At 40.0% G+C, this 21,630-nt stretch overlaps 1 protein-coding gene across 18 annotated transcripts in view; it reads left to right on the forward strand.

The window, feature by feature from the left end:
• The window catches only part of EXOC6 (exocyst complex component 6), a 93,070-nt gene that overhangs the window by 33,232 nt on the left and 38,208 nt on the right, over positions 1 to 21,630 (forward strand). For 7 of the 18 annotated variants that reach the window (XM_083443587.1, XM_083443594.1, XM_083443584.1 and 4 more), the window contains exons 11-19: positions 340 to 460; positions 1,932 to 2,003; positions 2,569 to 2,666; positions 3,244 to 3,349; positions 4,377 to 4,486; positions 6,581 to 6,692; positions 7,290 to 7,424; positions 12,505 to 12,684; positions 18,021 to 18,050. In XM_083443587.1, the coding sequence (XP_083299713.1) occupies positions 340 to 460; positions 1,932 to 2,003; positions 2,569 to 2,666; positions 3,244 to 3,349; positions 4,377 to 4,486; positions 6,581 to 6,692; positions 7,290 to 7,424; positions 12,505 to 12,684; positions 18,021 to 18,050 (964 nt within the window). The remainder of the gene's footprint in view (positions 1 to 339; positions 461 to 1,931; positions 2,004 to 2,568; positions 2,667 to 3,243; positions 3,350 to 4,376; positions 4,487 to 6,580; positions 6,693 to 7,289; positions 7,425 to 12,504; positions 12,685 to 18,020; positions 18,051 to 21,630) is intronic. The other 11 variants (XM_083443597.1, XM_083443596.1, XM_083443589.1 and 8 more) reach the window with 3 other exon arrangements.

Here is a 21,630-nt window from a genome sequence, read left to right on the forward strand (position 1 = left end):
ACTCATTGACTGTCTGTTCGGATAGGAGAAATTGGTTCTGTCCCACAACCTTGCCCCCACTGCTGGGGTCACAAATTAGCTTTATGACTGCTATTGCAACTCAGTTACTAGTTTCAAGGCAAATGACAAAGGGTGGCTTTCACCCTCAAGCTGGTTTGTGTAATCCTGTTAAACACCCTCTAGCAGCAAACCCCATAAAAATTGGTAACACTGGTTTAAACCTGTGTGTGTGTGAGAGAGAGAGAGAGCAAGAAACAAACAAACAAGAAGCGGGTTGTTGTTTGGTTATATATGATTTTAACGGCGATTATTCCTCTTAACTATTTTCTATGCGTTCAGTTTTTTTGTAGTAGAGGATCACATTTTACACGTAACCCAAGGATTGATAACGAGAGCTTACACTGATGAACTTTGGAACATGGCGCTTTCAAAGATTATTGCGGTCCTTAGAACTCATTCGGTAAGTGAGAAGGTGTTGAGAAGATGCCCTTTAGGTTTATTTACTTAAAGAACTTCTGAGTGTGTTTAAAGGAAGGATAATGTCAAAGTAAGGGGGTGGGGAATCCAGGTCCATTATTGGGAGGGTGTTGTGGGTTTTTTTGTAATTAAAAATTGCTCAGATTGGGGGGAGAGCCTGCCAAGCTTTTGTTTGTCCCACCAGTCTCAGGCTGTGAGCCACAGCCCTGGGCTATCTGCATAATCCTTTGCTGATTTACAACTCCCTGGGTCTTCCAAACTGTGGCCTTAGTCCGGCAGTTTAGAATATGCAGAGTTAATCTGCTGTTATTATTGCAATCCGTCCTAATTAGTTTCAACTGACCTCTTCATTAGATCAGATTGAATTAGTTTAGTGCTGAAAGCAGCACCAGGAAATAGTTCCTAATTATCATTCCAAAACCCCTGTTTCCAAAATAAACTTCACCAGCGGAACCCTTAGAGCTGCCCTCTTTTTTTTGGTACTTCTGTTGCAACTTAGACACAATGCCTTGGATCTCTTTCCAGCTACTTGAAACTGGAACAGTGCTGTTAATTTAATATCTGTATTATTTGGTTGAGGGATAATTAATCACTATATAATGTGTGTCATTTAATGCAAAGTTATTTTTGCTCAATTTGCCCAGTTGAATACCTGCATGAGAAAGAGTGGAATAGCTTCAGTTGCTTAGGAGCACTCAAATTTGGGAAACTGCCCCATAATATGAGTCAAGCCATTGGTCCATCTAGCTTAGTATTGTCTACACTGACTGGCAGCAGTTGTCCTGGGTTTCAGATTTGGGTCTCTCTCAGCCCTACCTGGCGACGCCAGAGATTGAATCTGGGACATTCTGCATGCAAAGCAGATTCTCTAACCATTGCTGACAGAATGGGACTGTGGCAACCTGTGTGGTGTCCATTGTGATTAAAAAATAATATTCACACCACCTCACAAAAATAGTAGTAATAGTATTCATTTATTACCCACTCTTCATCCAAAGATCCCAGGGCACAAAACAACAATTTAAAACACAACGTTGTTATTTCAAAAACAAATCAATCAATATAAGGACATTCCAATGATGATGATGATGATAATAATTATTTTAACCCCGCCCACTCTGGGCGGCTCCCAACAGGATATTAAAAGCACAAAAAAGTCAAACATTAAAAACTTCCCTAAACATAGCTACCTTCAGTTGTCTTCTGAAAGTCAGGTAGTTGTTTATTTCCTTGACATCTGATGGGAGGATGCCACTACCGAGAAGGCCCTCTGCCTGGTTCATTCATGCCATTTTGTTGCTGAACTGTTTTGTAGATGGATCATTTTGAGCAGTTAGAATAGTAGACTCATAGAATTGTAGGGTTGAAAGGGACCGCAAGGGTAATCTAATACCATGTCTTCCATTGGTTAAAATTCAATTTTTGAAATACAATATGTGGTTTTTACCTTTCAGTCCTATTGCACTGATCCTGATCTTGTTTTGGAGCTGAAGAATCTGATTGTCGTGTTTGCTGACACCTTGCAGGTTGGTGGTAAAATACTTTGTTGTAAGCATTTCATTGGGTGTCCATTTGCAGCCCTTCTGTTGGCCAACTCAATTCAATTCAATGTCTTAACAGTAAGCCAAGGAAATGTATTATTTAAGGACATACCGTATTTTTCGTCCCGTAGGGCGCACCGGCCCATAGGATGCACCTAGTTTTTTTTTGGGGGGGGGAAATAAAGGAAATTTCCCCCTTTATTCCCCCCCCAAAACCAGGTCAGGGAATCCAAACCAGGTCGGGGAACAGCGGGATGGCGGCGCTCCACCTCCCTGCTATCCCCTGAGCTTGTGGGGCTGGCGCTGGGGAGAAGGCTTCAACGAAAGCCTGCATTCGCCCCATAGGACGCACACACATTTCCCCTTCATTTCTGGAGGGGGGAAAATGTGTCCTATAGGGCGAAAAATATGGTATATATATACCAAGGATGCCTTTATGTATTGATTGCAGGCATCAACTCTTAAAATTTTGCAGTATCATATTCTTACTTATACTCACTTGCAGCGATAGCATCCTTTAAAATACTGTTTTTAAACACTGTTTTCCTAGGGCTACGGGTTTCCTGTGAACAGGCTCTTTGATCTTTTATTTGAAATAAGGGACCAGTACAATGAAACGCTGCTTAAAAAATGGGCTGTATTGTTCAGGTTAGTATCACAGAATATGAAGATCCTGTTTCAAAGTAATGTTAACCAGTTTTGGTTGTTCTTTCGATGGCTATATAGTTGCATATATCCAGCCAGGGGATTTCACTTAAAGAAAAAAATTCTAGCTCTTTATAATTATTGTCAAAGTTACAATTGAAAGTGTGTGTGAAATGTGTGAAAGATGGAGCAGGACTACAGTGTCCTACATAGTCTTTGTTTATCTCCATGGCTAACAGAAGCTGTCTAAATTACACAAAATAAACAAATACCTGAAGTCCCACGGGTTTATATTTCCTACCCTTGGACACTCTGCCTAACAGGCAATCACTTTTAAATAGTGCTGCCTCTGCTTCTATGTATCCCTTCCCACCAGCGGTTCACAGCTGCTCCTGTCCTCAGACTTTGAGCGCTAGCAATTAGATGGTTCGGGAGCAGTCTGTGACACCAGAGCTCAGCACATGCTTAGCTCTCAACGTTGAAAGCTGTAGAAGTGCTTCACTTTGGCTAGATTGTGCCCATATAGGTTTGCCGTGTGCTTTAGTATTTATGTTTCTAATATGCTCCTTTGATTGCACAGGGATATTTTTGAAGCAGATAATTGCAGCCCAATTCCCGTCTCAAATGAAGAAGAGTACAAAATTGTCATTAGCAAATTTCCCTTTCAAGATCCGGAACTTGATAAGGTAAGAAAACACACACTGTGCAAAAGCACCTGGGGAGGCATTCTGATGATCCTCCAAACCAAGTGCACTCCCTTTTTCTTCTCTTCCTTGTACACATAGAAGAGGAGGCTTTTTCCAGTTAGTGGCAAACCATTGTAATTTTGTCTGAATGCAGCAAACTGGTTTGCTCAAATCCTAGTTTGCCTGCAAGCTAGGATCAATTTTCAATATGTGTCTGGTGTATATGCACAATTTTGTTTTTGAAGTGTATGTATTTCCATCTTTGGGACTTTGGGGTGAAGTATAGATACTTAAAATAAATAATAAGTAAATATTATTGTCTCAGTGCAGATGTAACAATTAATTAGGGATGAAGGCGAGGACAATGGGATTGTGTGCCTGGGCCCTTCCTCTCAGCTCATCTTCTTTTGTGTGTAGATTTCCTCTTACTACCCAATCCTCTTTTTCAGTCCTTAGGTGTTCTGGGCATTAATCTGCTGAGACAGCAGTACACACTTGTAGAATCCTGTAAAAGGAGAAATAACCTGATGAATTGGTGTGTTTTGTTTTTTTGTTTTAAAAAAGCAAAACTTAACATACTTATAGCCTCCCTTGCCTTTTAAAATTCAATTTATACAACTTGGAATGTATGGCTCTATTTATGGTCCCAACTTGGAGAGATCTGAATACTGTAGCATATTTTTATATGACGAATTGTGTTGTCAGTCTCTTGCCCATCAGATGTGAGGAATGGCATGTCTCTCCCTATGCAGGGGGGGGGGGACTACAGAGATATCACAGCCAAATATAGCTTAGCACAGGCATCCCCAACCTTCGGCCCTCCAGGTGTTTTGGACTACAATTCCCATCATCCCTGACCACTGGTTAGCTAGGGATCATGGGAGTTGTAGGCCAAAACATCTGGAGGGCCACAGGTTTGGGATGCCTTGCTTAGCATATGATATTAAGGCCCTTTTCTCCAACCTGCTTAGCTTTAGTCACTTTGAAATGCAGCGTAACATGACACATATGTGTTTTGTTTCCGCAGCAGGGTTTTCCAAAGAAACTTCCAATGTCTCAGTCAGTGCCTCAGATTTATATCCAGGTCAAAGAATTCATTTATGCAAGCCTTAAGTTTTCAGAGTCACTTCATCGCAGGTAAGCATTTACAAAAGCTGTGTGTGTGTGTGTGTGTGTGTGTAAAAGACATGCAGGACCTATGTATATACACAAGAAGAAAGGGTTGGAACTCAGAACGCAAGGTGTGCTATCTAAAGGTCCCAGGTTCAATTCTATCCCAGGTGGGGAAAGGTAAGACTCCTCTCCGAAACCCCTGAGAGCTGCTGTCAGTCAGCATAGGTGATGCTGAGCTAGATGGAGCAATTGCGAATATGGTAAGATACAGTATAACAATGCGTGTATGAAGATGGCTGCGTTACCAGATAAGGAATCTGCAAGTTGCATCAAAATCAAACAGCTGGCAGTCTCCTTGCAACTAAGGAGCATATGAGATCATTGCTAGTGTTGCAGCCTGGTTAGGAACATATAGAGGTGCTGAAATGTATTAACTAGTATCTGATCAGGTAGCTGTATACACAACTCCTGTTTCTGACTTATGCTTATTTTGGTTATGTTCTTCAGAAAAAAAGTATCCAATATATCCAAACTCATGTATTAGTTATACTGGTGGAAGAAAGATTTTGGTCTTGAAGTTGTTATTATTATGCATTTCATTTCTATACTGCTTTATATTTTTGAGGGGGGGAATCTCAAAGCGGTTCATCAAAACATCAAAACATCAAAACATCAAACAAAGCAATCCAGAAGAAAGCAGTACGGTAGAAAGGCAATTACAAAGTATACATTCAAAGCTATGCAATTAACAGGAAATGAAAATATTATCTTAAAAGAGTTCAAAATAAAACATTATGAAGGAGGTCAACTACAGAATGCATGTTTAAAGCATTAATGCAACTACAGAATGCACATTTAATGCTGCCAAGTTAACAAAAAATATTTTGAACATTTCAAAAGAAAGCATTACTAAAAGAAGTCTAATAATAATACTACTACTACTACTACTAATAAAAAAAGTTATTTATATCCCGCCCTCCCCAGCCGAAGCCGGGCTCAGGGCGGCTAACAACAATAAAATAGTGCAACTTTCTAAAAACATTTCATTATAAAAATTAATTAAAATCAAATTGATGGCAACCATAAGCTTAAATTCTGTAGAGATTGCCAACGGAGGGAGTCAGGCTGCGCCCTGACCAAAGGCCTGGTGGAACAGCTCTGATATAAAATGTACATATAGAGCAGCACAATTATCGAGAGAACAAAGTATTGTCATCATTACATTGTTTTGAATGTATATTTTACTTCCTTCTGTAATGTTTTATTCTGGATTGTTTGGTGTTTTAATGTAGGTGGTAAGCTGCTTTGGTATTTCGTTCCATAAATATTTAAAGTGGTATAAAAATGAAATGAAAAACAAAAGTAAGTATAGAACATATCTGCTGCTCTTGCTGCCAATCCCGCTAGTAGTGGTTTATGGCAGGGAGGCAGCTGCAGAAGCCAGACTTGATGACCTGGGTCTGCACCACGAAACAGCCAGGATGGACTATGATATGGAAATATGGCTAGCACCAGGCATGTTTTTCTAAATCCTCATGGGATTTTCTGGAATTTGCTCTGTGGGCCATCTCATTGCCATCCCAATGTGGACTATAGAGAAAGTTTTTATGGGCCTGGGAATAGAGCCCTCCACTGTTAGTGAAGTTATAGACAGATAGAAACTTTAATGTTGGCTGGTCCTAAGGAAAATAGAGCGGCAGGTCAACGTGAACCGGGAAGCAAAATCCTTCCCACATCAGTAGCAAAGTGAGTTTTGTGAAACCCATAGCATCGTGTTCAACCATGTCAGTTCCAAAGTGACTAAGAAATGCCACAACGTAGTCTCTTCTCTTATGGTAACCCTGAGTAATATACCGTACCATGTTGGTTAAAAGCTGACCTACTTGGGGAACATAATGAGTCAGCCTCCACCTAGAAAGGCAGGGGTGTGAAGGGCAGAAGATCGTCCAAGGCTATTCATGGAGACAGATACAATTTGGGAAAGTTGGGGCAAACCTGAGTAGCTTCTGTATGTCTCCTTGTTAGGGACCACCTTTATTCAGCCTGCACAATTATTTTAAAGTTCCATCAGTGGTTTAATCATTCGTTTTCAAAGCATCTTAAATTTTTGCATTTCAGTTCAACAGAGATAGATGATATGCTTAGAAAATCGACAAATTTGCTGCTGACTCGAACTTTAAGCAGTTGTTTACAGAACCTCATAAAAAAGCCTCACATAGGTTTGACGGAGGTAAGTTTTGAAATGCATGCCTCAGTGTTCTGGGTGCTCTTGTGCGTAGTTCTCTGATTCTTCAGACTTTCCCTAAGGGCCATTCATGTCCTCCAAAGCTTCTCAACTAGAAGCTCCTGAAAGGGAACATGCCCACCAGTATAACTATTCTTTGCTTGCACTCAGCAGTTACAAAGGGGAGTATGGGGCACATTCAATCTAGAGCCCTCTCTTGGGTTCACCCAGGATAATGGTGGCACTTAACAAGCCCAGAAAGTTATCACCACCCTGCATGAACTGTGATGAATGATATAGGATGCATTGTCCTCTCCAAGAAATGGGAATTCTGTAGTTGGCACAATGATGCTTCTTGGTAGATAATGTATTAGGTAATAGTAGGTTCTCTGAAGGTGGAAAATTTGCTTCTTGTAGCAATCCATTTACAACCTTGTAGCCTTTGCATGTGTGCATCAGTCAGTATTGCTAATAAGCATTCTGAATAATCTCCTTTAAATGAGTTGTGTCTCTTCTGCTATAGTCGATTCAAGTTCAGTTGTGTATTGCAAATGTATTTTATCAGAATTTGTCCCTTTTCTGTGTTTTCTGTTGCTGTTAAAGCTGGTGCAAATTATCATAAACACAACGCATTTGGAACAAGCATGTAAATACCTTGAGGACTTTATAACCAACATTACAAATATTTCACAAGAAACTCTCCATACTGCAAGACTCTATGGTCTATCAACGTTTAAGGTATGCAAAGAGTTACCATCTTTTGGTTAACATTTTTAAATACACAGGTCCTAACCAGGGAAGACAATTATTCTTTTCTGGGTATAGCTTGGTTTAGCTCTCTGTTTTGGGAGGCAGGTTATGAATGTAACAGCCAGGAATGTGTAACTCCACCAAAAATATTATGCAACACTACTGTGGCTTTAGTTCATAATTATTGTGGGGCAGATGTCATTGTTTTTTGATGGTTGTCTTAATTTAAATTGGGATAATCTCATTAAAGTTAATCCATGATGAACTGTGTGCCATATAGGTCTTGATGGGGTCATATTGGGAAGGAGGCAAAACTGGAACATATTTGTGCCCAATATTGTCAAAGCTACACCTACATATTTCTCAAACTTGATCATACATGTTGGTAGTTATCTCATACTGTTTTTAATTAGCAAAAGCATGCCATTGTTTCCCAAGGAAACACATGTGAAAGAATGTTTTAATCAGGTTGCCTGGCTAGAATTATTGCACTGGCATCTCATGCCTTCCATACATCATTGTGGTCCTTTAGATTTGCCCTCTTCTCTGGAAGTTTGAAAGCCATAAACAAACTTATTCTGCCATTAGGGGTTGGAATAAGAAGCAGTTTCTCATTCCTTGTATGCTAAGATTACCAGATTTTTTCCCAATGAATCCGGCGGCACTTTTAAACTTCAGTAGGAATGATAGGATTTTGTCAGGGGACTGATTTGTAAATCTGGGGACTGTCCCCAGGAAACGGGGACATCTGGTATCCTTATTGTATGCACAATGATTAGCATCGAGTTTTACTCAGAGCAAATCTACCATATTGGCCTGAATATAAGCTGCACCCGAATATAAGCCACCCCTTTAAAATTGGAGGGGGGGGGAGAAAAAAAAATACCTGAATATAAGCTGCTCCCTTCCTCACTGATCCTGGCTGCATACTGGGGGGGGGGGGGAGTTGCGCTGTGTTGCCAGCGGCCTTTCCCCTTCCTCGCTCTCTCCCTTCCTGGCCTTGGGGGAGAGGATGGGGGACTGCGCATGGGGCGGGTGCTGCTTTGCCCCATTCCTGGTGCTGTTTACTCTGAGCTCCTGGCTGCATACCATAAGTTCACGAATATAAGCTGCACTTTAACTTTTCACGGTCGGAATTTGGGGGGAAAGTGAGGCTTATATTCAGGCCAATACGGTATTGAAACGAATGTGCCTAACTTAGTCATGTTCATTAATTTCAGTGGGTATACTCTGTGTATAATTTAGTTCAGCTGGTCTTCAGCTGGTAGGTCAGGACCCACTTGTAAGTCTTGGCCTAATCCAGCGTGGGGAACAGCAGGAGCACTACCACCATGCAAATACATGAGGACAGATTAAGAAACTGGCATCCAAATGCATATTGACAGTAAAAGTGTGTCCTGGATCTGGAAAGGTTGAAGATTCTTGACTTAGTTGAATACCACCTCATGTCTCTAAGTCAGTTCAGGCAAGTTTCTATATAACTTATACCCTAGCACCCTGGCAGATTTCTGGTTGAATCTCTCTCTCTCTCTCTCTCTCTCTCTCTGTGTGTGTGTGTGTGTGAGAGAGAGAGAGAGAGAGAGAGAGCTTTCCCCTTCCTTGTCTGCATTATCCATTTGCCAGAGAATGAGGCAAGATACTTTGTACAGGTTATTCATATTTTACACCTGAGCAAAAACAATGCAATTTGGAGCCAAAATAAAATGGCGGGAATATCTGACTGATGAATATTTTAGAGATTGCAAACCAGGACTTCGTTGTGTGCTGCAAAAGGTTCTCAATGTTTGACAGATATTACTCCCAAATAAGAATATACAAGATGGCTTGTCTAATGTAAAGGAATGTTCGATTCCCCCCCCCCAACCATTGAATAGCCATTCTAACCCCCAGTCCCAGGCCCATTTCACATACTGTTTTTCAAACTCTTCAGCTACAAATTTAGTTTGGTAGGTAAAGTGAGGAGCTGTTGTTTTGAGAAACCTGGTTCACACACCCTTTGGGCTTCTGGGATGTTTTATGGATTATTCAATCCTAGATATGGTATTTCCCAGAGGCAAAAAATATTTGTTGAGTATGTTAAATAAATAAAATATGTGGAGTGGTAATGTAAAGCGCATCATAGGTTGTTTATTCATTTAGTCCTACAAATTTGTTGCATTTTGTAAAATAAGTGACGAACACACAAAAACAGGAATTGGTTGGTTCCATGACAGCTATATCTTCCATTTCAAATAATTGCCTTATTGTGTATACACCCAAATGCGACAGGATTTCACAGACCAACAAACTAAACAGGATTATTCCTACTGAGGCTAGTTCTGTCTTCAGTACTTTTAATTTTGTAACTAAATCTTAAAATAAACCTATCAAATTCCAATGTTAATCTCTGTTGTCAAGGTTAACGGAGGACATAAGAAGGATAAAGGCATGCTCAAAGGAATTAATACCATGCTCCTGAATTTTCAGCCTTGGGAACACTTAATTTGAGGAGTTGCACTGTTATGAATTTTAGAACCAGGGCAAATGGCAAAGATGACGTTTTCCATGTGTGCATGATCTTCCTACAGGATTTGCTGCATTGTAGCTTTGATCCCATGGGTTGGTTCTGTTGAAATATGGAACCACATTTTATGAACTTTCAAACAGAATCTTATTTTCATATATATATAACAGAATCATAGAACTGCAGAGTTGGAAGGGACTTCAAGGACCATCTAGTCCAACCCCCCTGCAACTAGATCATCATACATGGCAGACAGCCTTTGCTTAGCAGGGCACTGGAGAAATCCTCAGAATCCTACTGATTGCTGTATCTGCTTAATACAAATATTTAATATAACTGTTTCTTACTGGGAATCTGCCATGCATAAAAATAGTGGCTGTCTCTGCAGCTGTGTGTCTCATCCACCCCCAAATAGAAAAGGATACACATGGCAAACTTCCTTTGGGCCATCAGGGAATCCAGCACAGGACTCAACATTACTAGACCTGGGCTTGGAATTAGAGTGGTGGCAGGTGCAGGGCAGAATTGGTAAAATTGTGCCTGCCGAAAGGAAGCAGGCACTGCCTTCTTCTCTTCAGATGATGCAAGGAGCTGTCAGGCGAGACTTCTTTCAAGAAGCTAATAGACTCTTCTTTTCTATGATCGTTGAGAAAAGTTTTGTTCATGGATGGAAGGGTTACCCCTTTGCGGCTGAAAAGATCTCAGAGCTATTCTTCCCTCCCATGGATTCTGTTTTTTTGGGTTTGATGCAGAGAGAAGGTAGGCGAAAGAGAAGAGAGTCTTTGGCTCTCCCTTCCCATCCTCCTGACAGTCATCAGTTTTCAGTCTTTTGCTCAGACAAATTCATTATGGTTTCCCATGTGCCATGTTTACATTGACATTAGGACTAGGAAGCCCAACAGGTCATAGGAACAGGGCACATGTTACTGCAGCACTGGTGGGCGGTAAGGAAATTTTACCATCAAGAAAGATTCATTAGTGGGTGTTAGGTATAAAAAGGTTGACTACCACGGTCTGGAAGTTGGTTGAGTGGAACTCTGGAACGCAAAGACAGTTTTAGTGAAAGTTTTAATGGATATTCCACGTGAAACCAGTTGTAGCAACAGCTGTTTTTGTTCCTGTGTCAGATAAAAATGTTTGTCCCCTCGTTATTATGTTCTGTGAGAGTTCACAGTTTGCTGCCTATGTGTATGCTGCATCTTATGTATACTCAAGAAAGGAATATACTAGCCTGTCATCTGTGCTTTGGCTTAACCTTTTCTTTCTTTCTATTTTCATTCTGGGATTAAGTAAAAGTATTAATGAAGGGCCTCTATATCAAGCTATATGCACATTATCTAATTGTCTGTGGGACCATGCTGTGACTGTCATTTGCAGTATCTAAGCTCCTGGAACAAAACAAAACAAAACAAAAATCCAAAATTAATTGCAAACAAAGCCCAGCCAGGTTATAAAGGCATACCCCTTTGTAGATTCTTCCCCCCACCTCCTGCTCTCTATATTACTAAAAACGTATTATTTTTACCCCAGAGAATCACACCAATGCATACGCTTCACTTGTGATGGAAAATCCTTTTTTTATTAATCCTTGTGTACCTTCTTATCAAAAGCTGAACACATCTCATCAGCCTAGCTATCCTGCCGTTTGGCATGCTCTGCTCTTGTTAACTGCATCTCCTGGAGGCAAATTGTATCAGTCTTAATATTTTTTAAAAAATAACTTGGATTTCTCTTTTGCCATTCTGTTGTTGTTTTTTAAATGATACACCTTATGCAAAATAGTGTTCTGTGACTTCTTACAGCAGAAGGTTTGTAGATTTCAAATTTATTGGTTTCCAGTGTCTTTTTTTAAAAAAATTATTAGTGACGTGTCTAGATGCTCTACATAAATAACTATAGCAATCCAGATTTAGTCTAAAATGCATCCTTACCAATAAGAATATACAGTTGTGTATTATTTGCAGTTGATCATTCCAAAACATTAAAAACGTGAAACAATTACCGTCCTCTCACAAAGTTTGTCAGTTTAATCAAATTAAACATAAGGAGAGCCCTGCTGGATTAGGCCGCCCTAATGCAGCATCCTATTCCCGCAGTAGCTATCTGGATGCCCAGGGAAAATCGGACTGCAAAAGCACTTTCCTCACAAACCATGTGTTTGTTTGGGCCCTGGGTGTGAGAGCCAAGGTGCATGTGCAGAGTCCTGGCTGAGAGCAAGTAGGCTGAGAGGGGAAGTGTGTCAGAAGAAAACCCCGAAATCAGTCTCTCTATATTAGTAATATGTATTAATGTTACATTTATATATGAAACGATGGCACGTTTTTGTAACGTTTGTTGTTCCTTGAGTTGCCTGTTTTATTTTTCTCTTCACAGCAGAGGAATAACATGTCTCTATGCTGTGAACAGAAAAATAAAACAGTGGTTTAGACATGGACTCCATATATAGATGGATTACAATAACAATGATTGACTCCCCCCCCCCCACGTCTTGACCCTCATTTGCTACATTTGAAGAAACTAGGATACTAAAACTTCAGCATACTTCTGTTGTTCCCCATTCCCCAGGATGCAAGACATGCTGCTGAAGGAGAAATTTATACCAAACTTAACCAAAAGATTGATGAATTCATCCAGCTTGCTGACTATGATTGGACAATGAGTGAGCCAGATGGGAGAGCCAGTGGCTATTTAATGGATCTTATTAATTTCTTGAGGAGCACCTTTCAGGTTTTCACTCACTTGCCTGTAAGTATACAAATTGCAAGTAATTGCAGGTTTTATTTGTAATACAGTCTAAGGGTGCTAATGGCACACGTGGTGGAAGAAACAACAGTCCTGGGACCTGTATCAAACTTGCTTCGATCACAGATAGACCCAGTTCAGAAATGGGCTGAACTCTTGAAAAAAGAGTTCAGCATCGCAGGATTGGGTCTTGCTTAGTCTCAGGATTATGCATTCCCCACCCAAGCCCTTCTCTGGTCTGGCCGCTGGAGAGTACCAGAAGTTTCCCCTTTCTATTTGCAATTAATCATAATTAAGCACACTGTCTGTTTACAGGGAAAGTGCAAACCCAAGGCTTGTTGTGGTTTGTTTCCATCTTAGCTGGGCCACTGTGATATTCTAAGCAGAAGTTGGTCCACCATTAACCATGCTGTAGTGTTTCATCTGCATTGGAGCTAACCAGAATTTGCTTTATCCGGAATTAGCAAATGAGATTCCAGTCCTGCCTTCTTCTTTTTTGCTTCTCCTCCTCTTTTTTTAAAGAGCCCAGGCTAATGTTAATCATGGTGCCAGTGCCAACATTATTCTATTCCACATCTAACAATGAAACTACAAACCTGCTATATTTCATTTGAATCCACAACAGTGATGAAATAAAGCTTGGTTCTTGTTTTCTTCTTTTTAAGAAATTCATTTTTAAATGCACCGTAAACCAGTGCTTATTCACATATAATTGCTAGAAGATAAGAGAACCAATAATAATTCCTTACAGCATTGGGGGAAAACACTGCATGTTATGAAAATTCTCATTCCAGAAGTTCATAAACATTGACTGCTTTTCTATAAATCTGTCGATTTGAGGTTTGTAATAACTTGCTGTGAGATGAGTTGTTTTGTTTATAAAAATATTAATCTGCTGCTCCCTCATATAAAGTATCAAGGTGGTGTCCAATGGTATATACAAATGAAGTAAACTATAGGATAGCATAAACCAGCACAATCTCCCATATTGTGAATGGTTTTGCAGGTGAAACAGTTGCTGCACAATTAAGTTCTTTTAAAAATGGACGTTTGCACACAATAACGTTTTCTACATTTTGTTCTTCCACTGCCCACCTTGCTACAACAGGAAAGTGTTTAGTGTTTACAGAGCTTTTGGGAAACATGGTGTAAAATGACTAACACCGCAACACAGGGAAGATTTTAAACTTTCCCCCTGAATCTTTTATTTTGTTTTGTTTTTTAAATTGTACCCAGGCTAGATTTTTTTAAAAAAGTTTTAAACTATGTTGAAAACCACTTTGAGTTTCTTCCCCCTAAAATATAAGAAGTATGTAAACTGTTGTTATCAAGTCAAATATTTCTTTGCTTCAAGTATGTGGTCATTGTCTATTTTATGTTCTAGTTGTTATTTTGGCTGCTTATTAATTGGCTGGTTATATTTATGAAAATAAATATAAGTTAACCTGCTCGAGTTCGACTTAAATTTTATTTCATTGAAGGCAATGGACTCCTTATATTACAGGAGTGCTTCAAGAATAAAAATTATGTCTGGTCTCTGCGATTCATCCCGTCTAGTACAACTTGTTTTCTTGTTTTGTGTGAGAGTGTTTTACACTATATCTAGACGGTACTGAATCAAAGAAGTTAAGCTGGAAAACTTCTGAGATTCATTCAAAATCTATAATTCTGTGCTATGCTCTGGCACAGTGCAAACATGTTAGATTTCCTCAGTGGATTGTGTTTGGCTGCATTGGCAAGTGACAGAGATTAGACTTGATACATTTAACCAATGTTATTCACCATGGCCATGTTTGTAGTAAGAGTTTCCCACAAGCTGGCTTTCTCCAGATGTTTACTGACACATGTTCAACCATGGCTAGCCTGCAGATGTTGTGCAATGGAAGAGAAGTCAGTATGTCAAATATCAGGTTGTAGCTGAAAACACTTTAGTAGGGATTGAGAGCAACAAGGGCAGTTGAGAAGGAGGAGATGGATGCTGGACAGTTCCTTCTGAGAATTATTTGGCAGGCCTTGCCTGGATCTTCACTTGCAGCAAGATTAAAGACAGTCACTTTACATCACATTGCTGATGAATCTTTCCTGTGTTAAGAAAGCTAGCTCATGAGGATTCACAGTTCTGTTCCAGGCCTTTGCCTGCTGTGCTGATTTTCAATTTGCAGGGAGTTTCCAGATGTATTCTGGACTGGCATACCATGCTGAAGGTATGAAGGAGGGTTGCCTTCTTGAAAAGATGGGGGTAGCAAGACTTGGTTCCAAGAGAAGCAGGATTTCAATTCATGGAAAGGCTTGGCTGACTAGATCAATGAGAAGCCTTAGGTGAAGGTCTTGACATTTGGTTGGTAAGTAAAGGAAATTTTACTTACAACATCATTCGTATACTGCCCAATGAACAATGTCTTCGGGTGGCTAACAATAGAAGTTTGAATCCATGAAAACAGGGAGAGCTCTAAAAATCATACAGTGAGAAATCAACTGCATTAGGAAACCAAATAAATGGGCACCTATAGCAGGAAAACATACATTAGTGCTCCAGAGCGCAAAAAGAAAGATCTTAAAATGCCCGTAAAAACAAAAAGGCCTTCATCTGGCACTGAAAAGACTTAGGTGCTGGGTGAGTTTTACATCTGAAGCAGCTGTGTGTACAGAGGGGTGGGGGCAAATCTATATCTCTTGAGAAGTTTTTGTTTGGGAGTTGATGGGGTGGGGTGAAGTTGCCTTTAGAAAAAAACCTTCTCCTCCCCTCCAAAAAGCAACCAAACAAAAACACCCTCCTGCAGAGATGCTGATAGAAGCCAAGTTTGTAGACAGCATCCACGTCATGCTCTGTACTTCCCAGGTAGTTATAGGTAGGGGGAAAGCTTCTTTTATTGCTGAGAGACGAAGTGACCATATGATGTTGCTCTAGCTGATCAGATAATTGGTCCATCTAGCCCACCTGTGACTGTCCACCACACTCCAGGGTCTGCAAGTGCCCATTGCCTCCTAATCTGGAAAGTGGGATTCATAGGTTGTTATCAATAAGGTTATTGGAGAGATAAAGGTGGCTTTGTCTTAGTGCAGGAGTGGCCAAACTTTGTTGGTCCAATAGGCTCCAATGGGTAGCTTCTCGGTGTGTCTGATTTATGCTAAAAGCATAAATCAACAGCTGTGAATGTAAGCTGCTCTTGTGAAGGAACAATTTGGGAGTATTTTCTAAGATTCCCAATTGTTCCTTTACTATCCTGCACCTGACGTCATATGCCGTCAGGTGAGTGACAGGTAGGCTTGGCATGGGGGAAAAGGACTTGCAGGCCAAATTGAGAGGCCCAGCAGGCCTAATTTAGCCCATGGGGTGGACGTTCCCCACTTATTCAGTAGGGAAATGTATCTTAAACTATTAAATACTATGTCCATTGAAACTTGAAGCAAGTGTGTTTCTAGGATCAGACTGTAAGTTCCTAAGCCACAAGGCTGTAGGGGAAATCTCCCCATATATATGCCACTTCTGTAGGGTTGTAGTAGTTATGAGTTTGTAGCATCCTTAGTGAACACAATATATTATGCAGCCATGTTCTTTGACTTGTGCCTGGCTACATCTTTACTATAGAACACGACCAGAAGCATAACCATGAAGTGACCTGGCATGGTCTCATTGGACAACAGATTCCAGAGGAGTCTTTCTCCAGAATTTCTATAATATCATTTTTCAAGCAAGTGTCACTTATTTACTTTTGACTTCAGGGATGAAAACATCTAAAACAGACACTAATGTAGAGGCAGCAATGTAAGGTGTGTGTGTTTTACACTTGCCTGTGAAAGCCTTTTAGTCATAAGTGTGTAGCTTGGTCAGTTTCTTAATATCTTAGCACCTTTTCGCATACAATGAATGGATTTGATCCGGTTTAGCTAGTCTATGGATGGAAATGCTCTTTCCATATTTGGAAGGCACTGAGATCCAGTAGAGTAGAATAGGAGCCACTGACTTTTTTGGAAACTGGAGAAACTGTGGCTGGCACTATACACAGATCCACTGCAATGAAGTACACATCAACTTAATGCTTCTTTTGAGGCTAATTTTGGTCAAGGGAGTGGATTCCATGCACACCAGGAGAGGTTTCTCTGGGCACATGAGTGCCCGGAGTGGAGATTTCCTGCCTGAGGAAGCTAGGCAGGTGACCCCTCCTTCCCATTGAGGCTCCCTATTCCATCTCTCACACTGCTCTGGAGGCTGCAAAGGAAAGGAAGACTAGGTGAAGTTTGTCTCCCAATCTTCTTCCTCCAGAATAAGTGGAACACTACTGAGCACAACTCTGACTCCAGCCTCATAGCGTTTAGCTATAAAGTACATCTGCAGCCCACAATAAAGCTATCTTGTCTTTACTATGAGATATCTGCACAATTATCCTTATTGCCTGTAGCTTCCGTGGTGTCATCTGGTTGCTAGATATGTTTCTTTAGCTTCGTTTCCCTAAAAGTGTCTTTGTATTATATTTGTCTGTGTTGCCACTTGATAGCAACAGCATCGTTGTTGTTGTTTTAGGGCAGGGTTTTTTTTTGTGTATTTGTACTGAAAACAAGCCTTTTTACATTTCTGATCCATTTAACGGATGGATGTATTTATTTTTAAACACTGTCTGTTACTATTCCTTACACATATTTTTAGCAAAGTAGCGAAATAACAGATTGATGATGGCTGCGATGTAACATTTCCCCCATGTGTGAGCTGAAAGCACTTCTCCATTCACACAGACCAGGGTTGATGCTTCCTTCTGTCAGTGGCTACTCATGACTCAAGGGATGCTGCTCTGGAGAAGTGCTGATCTTGGAGAACAACATTTTGCTGGGGCAAGGGGTGTTACAGGGATCTGCTGCTGCTACAAAGGGGCATCCCAGAAGCCCCAGTACACAGTAGTAGACCATCTGCAGAGATCTGGTTTAATCCAAGGAGTTTTGAAATTATATTTTCCCAAAGCTCTTCAAATAGCACTTGAAATGAAATCTACCGAGCCTGTCTCCTGGAAAATACTGCTTATGCAGGATATTTTACTTCTCTGGCTTCTAGTACTGTGCTGTGTATTAATTCATTACACTTTCATAATATCACTTAAAAATTGTGTCTATTTGGCTCTTACAGCTGCAAACAGAAGACTAATTTGGCTGAACCATGGCAGATCAATCTTGAATAATAATTTCGAACCATTCCCATCTTCAGGAAAGAAATCCTTATTGGCAGACATTACTTATTTTCTCAAGAGCCCTCCCCTACCCCCTCTGACTGCTACCAAATGCAATTTAATGTTGACAGTGCATTTTTATTTTTTGTTTTGTTTTGATTGCCTTACTGGTTTCCTTCTCAGAATAACAACAATGACCATGCAGCTATGTCGGTAAGTAGATGCAAGCTGAAGAAAAGCATGCACATGGAAAACTTAAACTATGAACTGCCTGCAGGCTTATTGCTTCAATTCTGAGTGACTTTGTTTAAAACCCCCTCTATTTATACCGATCTGACTCTATACTAAATTGTGTAGTTGCATGCAGAATCCAAGTTGAAGACTAACCTTGGTTTTTGGACATCAAGGCAGAAGGAACCTTTTAAAGCCTCATAGAAACATGATAGGGCATGTGTTGCATCTGAAATGAGATCATTCAAAGGGGACCATAAGACCTCTTGGATGGGAGGTCAGGTGTCAGAATGCAGCTATGGGGATGTGCATACGAAATAAGGTTAAAATGGCTAGATAGTGGCTGAGAATAAAGAGCTGGTGAAAGTTTTAGACAGTCTCTTTCAAAAACATACTTTTTGAAGTGAGGAGAATGTCTGCACCCAAATGTATTTCTTAAAAGATGATGGATTGCTTTAAAAGATTCATGCCCCAATTATTTTCAGGTCACCGACTCATTTTGAGTAGTTTACTTTGGTCCAACATAAATATTTGCATTATAATGAATAACTGCTACTTTCAGATTTGCTAGCGATTGGAAAGCTTCCTCCTTTATTATTTTTTTAAAAGGCTGATGCAGAATTGTGTTCTACTCATTTACCCACAGGACACTTTCCCTACTTTATAATGATTTTGCACCAACACTTTGGTAGAAAAAGTATGCAACAGACGAGATATGATGATCATGTTAGTTCCACGCATGTTGTGCTATAAGCATAAATAGTTGCAAGGGGTCAACTCATTCCACGTCCCCTTCCACTGTGACTTCTGACTTTCTGAAGACAAATTTAGAGGAAGATAAAAATGCTTAAAGATATTGTTGCAGATAATGCCGGGGTAAAAAACTCATGAAAGTATTGATAACATGAAAGGTAATTCTGACTGACAGTCAGGATGGCAGCCATAAGGAAATCTGATGTCCTAAGTGCAAAGCAGTCCCCCAAATGGCTACCATATGGCAGCCATGCCTTCTCCAGTTATCTCTAGATAACACAATATTTCATTTGCTGGTCAGGGCTGCTTCATGCATGAAAACTATAACATGAGCAGATCCCAGTTATACATCATAAAGCTTCACTTGTCTGAAGCATACACATGTATTTTATTTCAATGCATATTCACCATTAAAGCATGTTGCAAAGCTGCATTTGGTTGTCTCTCTTTAAAATAGCATATTGGTATGTGGAGTATAGTTTGAAACCTTATATCCAGCTCAGCGGAATATTTATCCTTCAGTCACGTATTGATAATTCTTACCATTCATGATCTTCAATCTAGTTGAAAAAGTGTGCTTCTAAGTCGTTGCTTCTGTTGTTTGATTCAAAGTTTATTCAGTTGTTCATGCAAATCTGTTCCTCCCCACACCCTGCCCCTGTTCTAATTTCTGTACATTTTAAACATTTAGAAAGAAAGCAGTGTGTGTCCTAACTTGCTTAGAGAGGACAACTGGGAAAATGCCCTCTGACACTAATGTATTTCCTGGATATTGAGACCCATCTCTAACACAGCAGATAGAGGCACTGAAGGGATGGGTGTTTTCCAGTGACGTAGTCATATTAGTCTGTTGCAATGAAAACAAGTCTTCTTTTACCTTTAGACTACAGAAAGGTGTTATAGCATAAGCTGTCATGCACTACAGTCCCCATGATCACATGCAACAGGATTAATGTATGGAAGAAGCCCAGGCTTACTTACAACCACCTTCCAGCTGTACTGGTGATAGTTATGAACATAGGGAATTGCTTTGTACTACATCAAGCTGCTGGTCTATCTAGCTCAGAACTACATTGACTTGCAGTGGCTCTACAGGGTTTCAGTTGGGGAGAATGGGAAAGTATTATTAGATTGTTTATTTATAATTTCTCCACTAAGAAAAGCAATTGGGTGGTTTGCCCAGCATTGCAGAAGAAGTCAATATGCCAGAGTTAGAAACTGATCTTCAACTGATTTCGTAGCAGCCTTATCCCTTTTCTCAAGTAAAACTTACAGTCACCTTGATTTGCTAAGAGCTAATTGGCCTTATCTTTCCAGAGTTGTTACCAGTTGTTGTGAGCCATTTGGCTTCCCCCAGCTCTGCTAAGGATTTTGCTGTTATGTGTTTGCTTTCACCTTGGAGTTCCTCAGAAAAAAACATTTGCAGATGCTTTAATTTAACTGTTAGCAATGGTGGAGGTAACACAAATGAGGTGAACAATTGAGTTATCATAATCTAATTCTTGTGTGGTCTAAAACAGACTTTGAATATTCTGGGGGAAAAATGTAGGATATGCTGTTTCCCCCTCAACGATGATATATAAAAAATCACTGGCAAAATTAGATGTTGGTGGAATGAAAATGGTTAAAGTTTGTCTGATAACTAAGCCTTTCCAAGAGTCTTTATGTTCATAACATATATTCAGAAACCATTATCACAGAATCCAGACCTTTGTTTTAAGATCACAATCATGTACCATGATCCTAAAAAGCTGCTAGCATATTTGCCTATGATGTGCTCGGATAAAGCATCCTAATTACTTTCTTAGCAGCTATTGCCATGTGGAAGTTAGTTTGACCATCTTAATCAATTGCTTCTGTGTTATAGAAATTGCAGCTATTCCCTGCATGCCTTTTAGATCAGTTTTTAAGAGACACAGTTGTAAATACACCTATTATTATAATGGGTGTTGTTGTTGTTTCTGGTATTTTTATGAGAAGGGGTAATTTAGTGCTGCTATTAGATCAACAGGAAGATTCAATTCTTGCTATCAGGAGAATACTTGATTTAGCATTCTTAAATATGTGAGTTACCCTTTAGATTCAAAACATTGAAAAGAAAGCTTTTGCTTAATGTGTGATTTAATATTGTTAAACTAATTATGAAGCTAGACTTTCAGATGTAACAGACAAGTCTTGTTGTTCCCTGTTTGCTTGGGGGTTTGTGGATTGTGTTTTATTGTTCCCTTGATTGGCAGTAAAAGCCTTATTTCACAGCTTGCAGCGAGAAGCTATTGGATAAAGGGTGGTGGCGCTCCACAAGCTATATTCAAAAACTGTCAATCAAAAGCCCACGTAGGCTACTTAGAGAATGGAGTTTCTTACTGATTCTTCCAAATGTCGTCTCATGCTGTCCTTGATTGGCATAGCCTGGCAGGGAGGATGGATGAATCTGTCACCGGCTGGTTAATTGTGTTGCCGGTCTCAGTCTGACATCAGGTCTTTGACTCTTAAGTGGCTCAATACAAAACAAATTAGCAGATTGTAGTCATATTTCTCATCCTATATGCTTTGACTTTGTTGAATGCAGTCCATAAATCATATTGACTGACACACTACTGAATGATGAAAGCTGCTTTTGAGACAGCTAGCTATGAGTCTAGAAAGCAGCACCGTGAAGGTGCCATGCAAGAAGGATGCATATGGCTGACCCTTTGGGAATTTCCTAGGAGCCAAATGTCTCTTTACAGCAATTGTTCTTAAGAGAAAAGCTTTCGGATACTACAGAAAGGATTTAACATGTCAGCAGATTCTCTTTTACAAGTTCCTT

Source organism: Podarcis tiliguerta (assembly GCF_965153285.1).
Source record: "Podarcis tiliguerta genome assembly, chromosome: 5".
Lineage (NCBI taxonomy): Eukaryota > Metazoa > Chordata > Lepidosauria > Squamata > Lacertidae > Podarcis > Podarcis tiliguerta.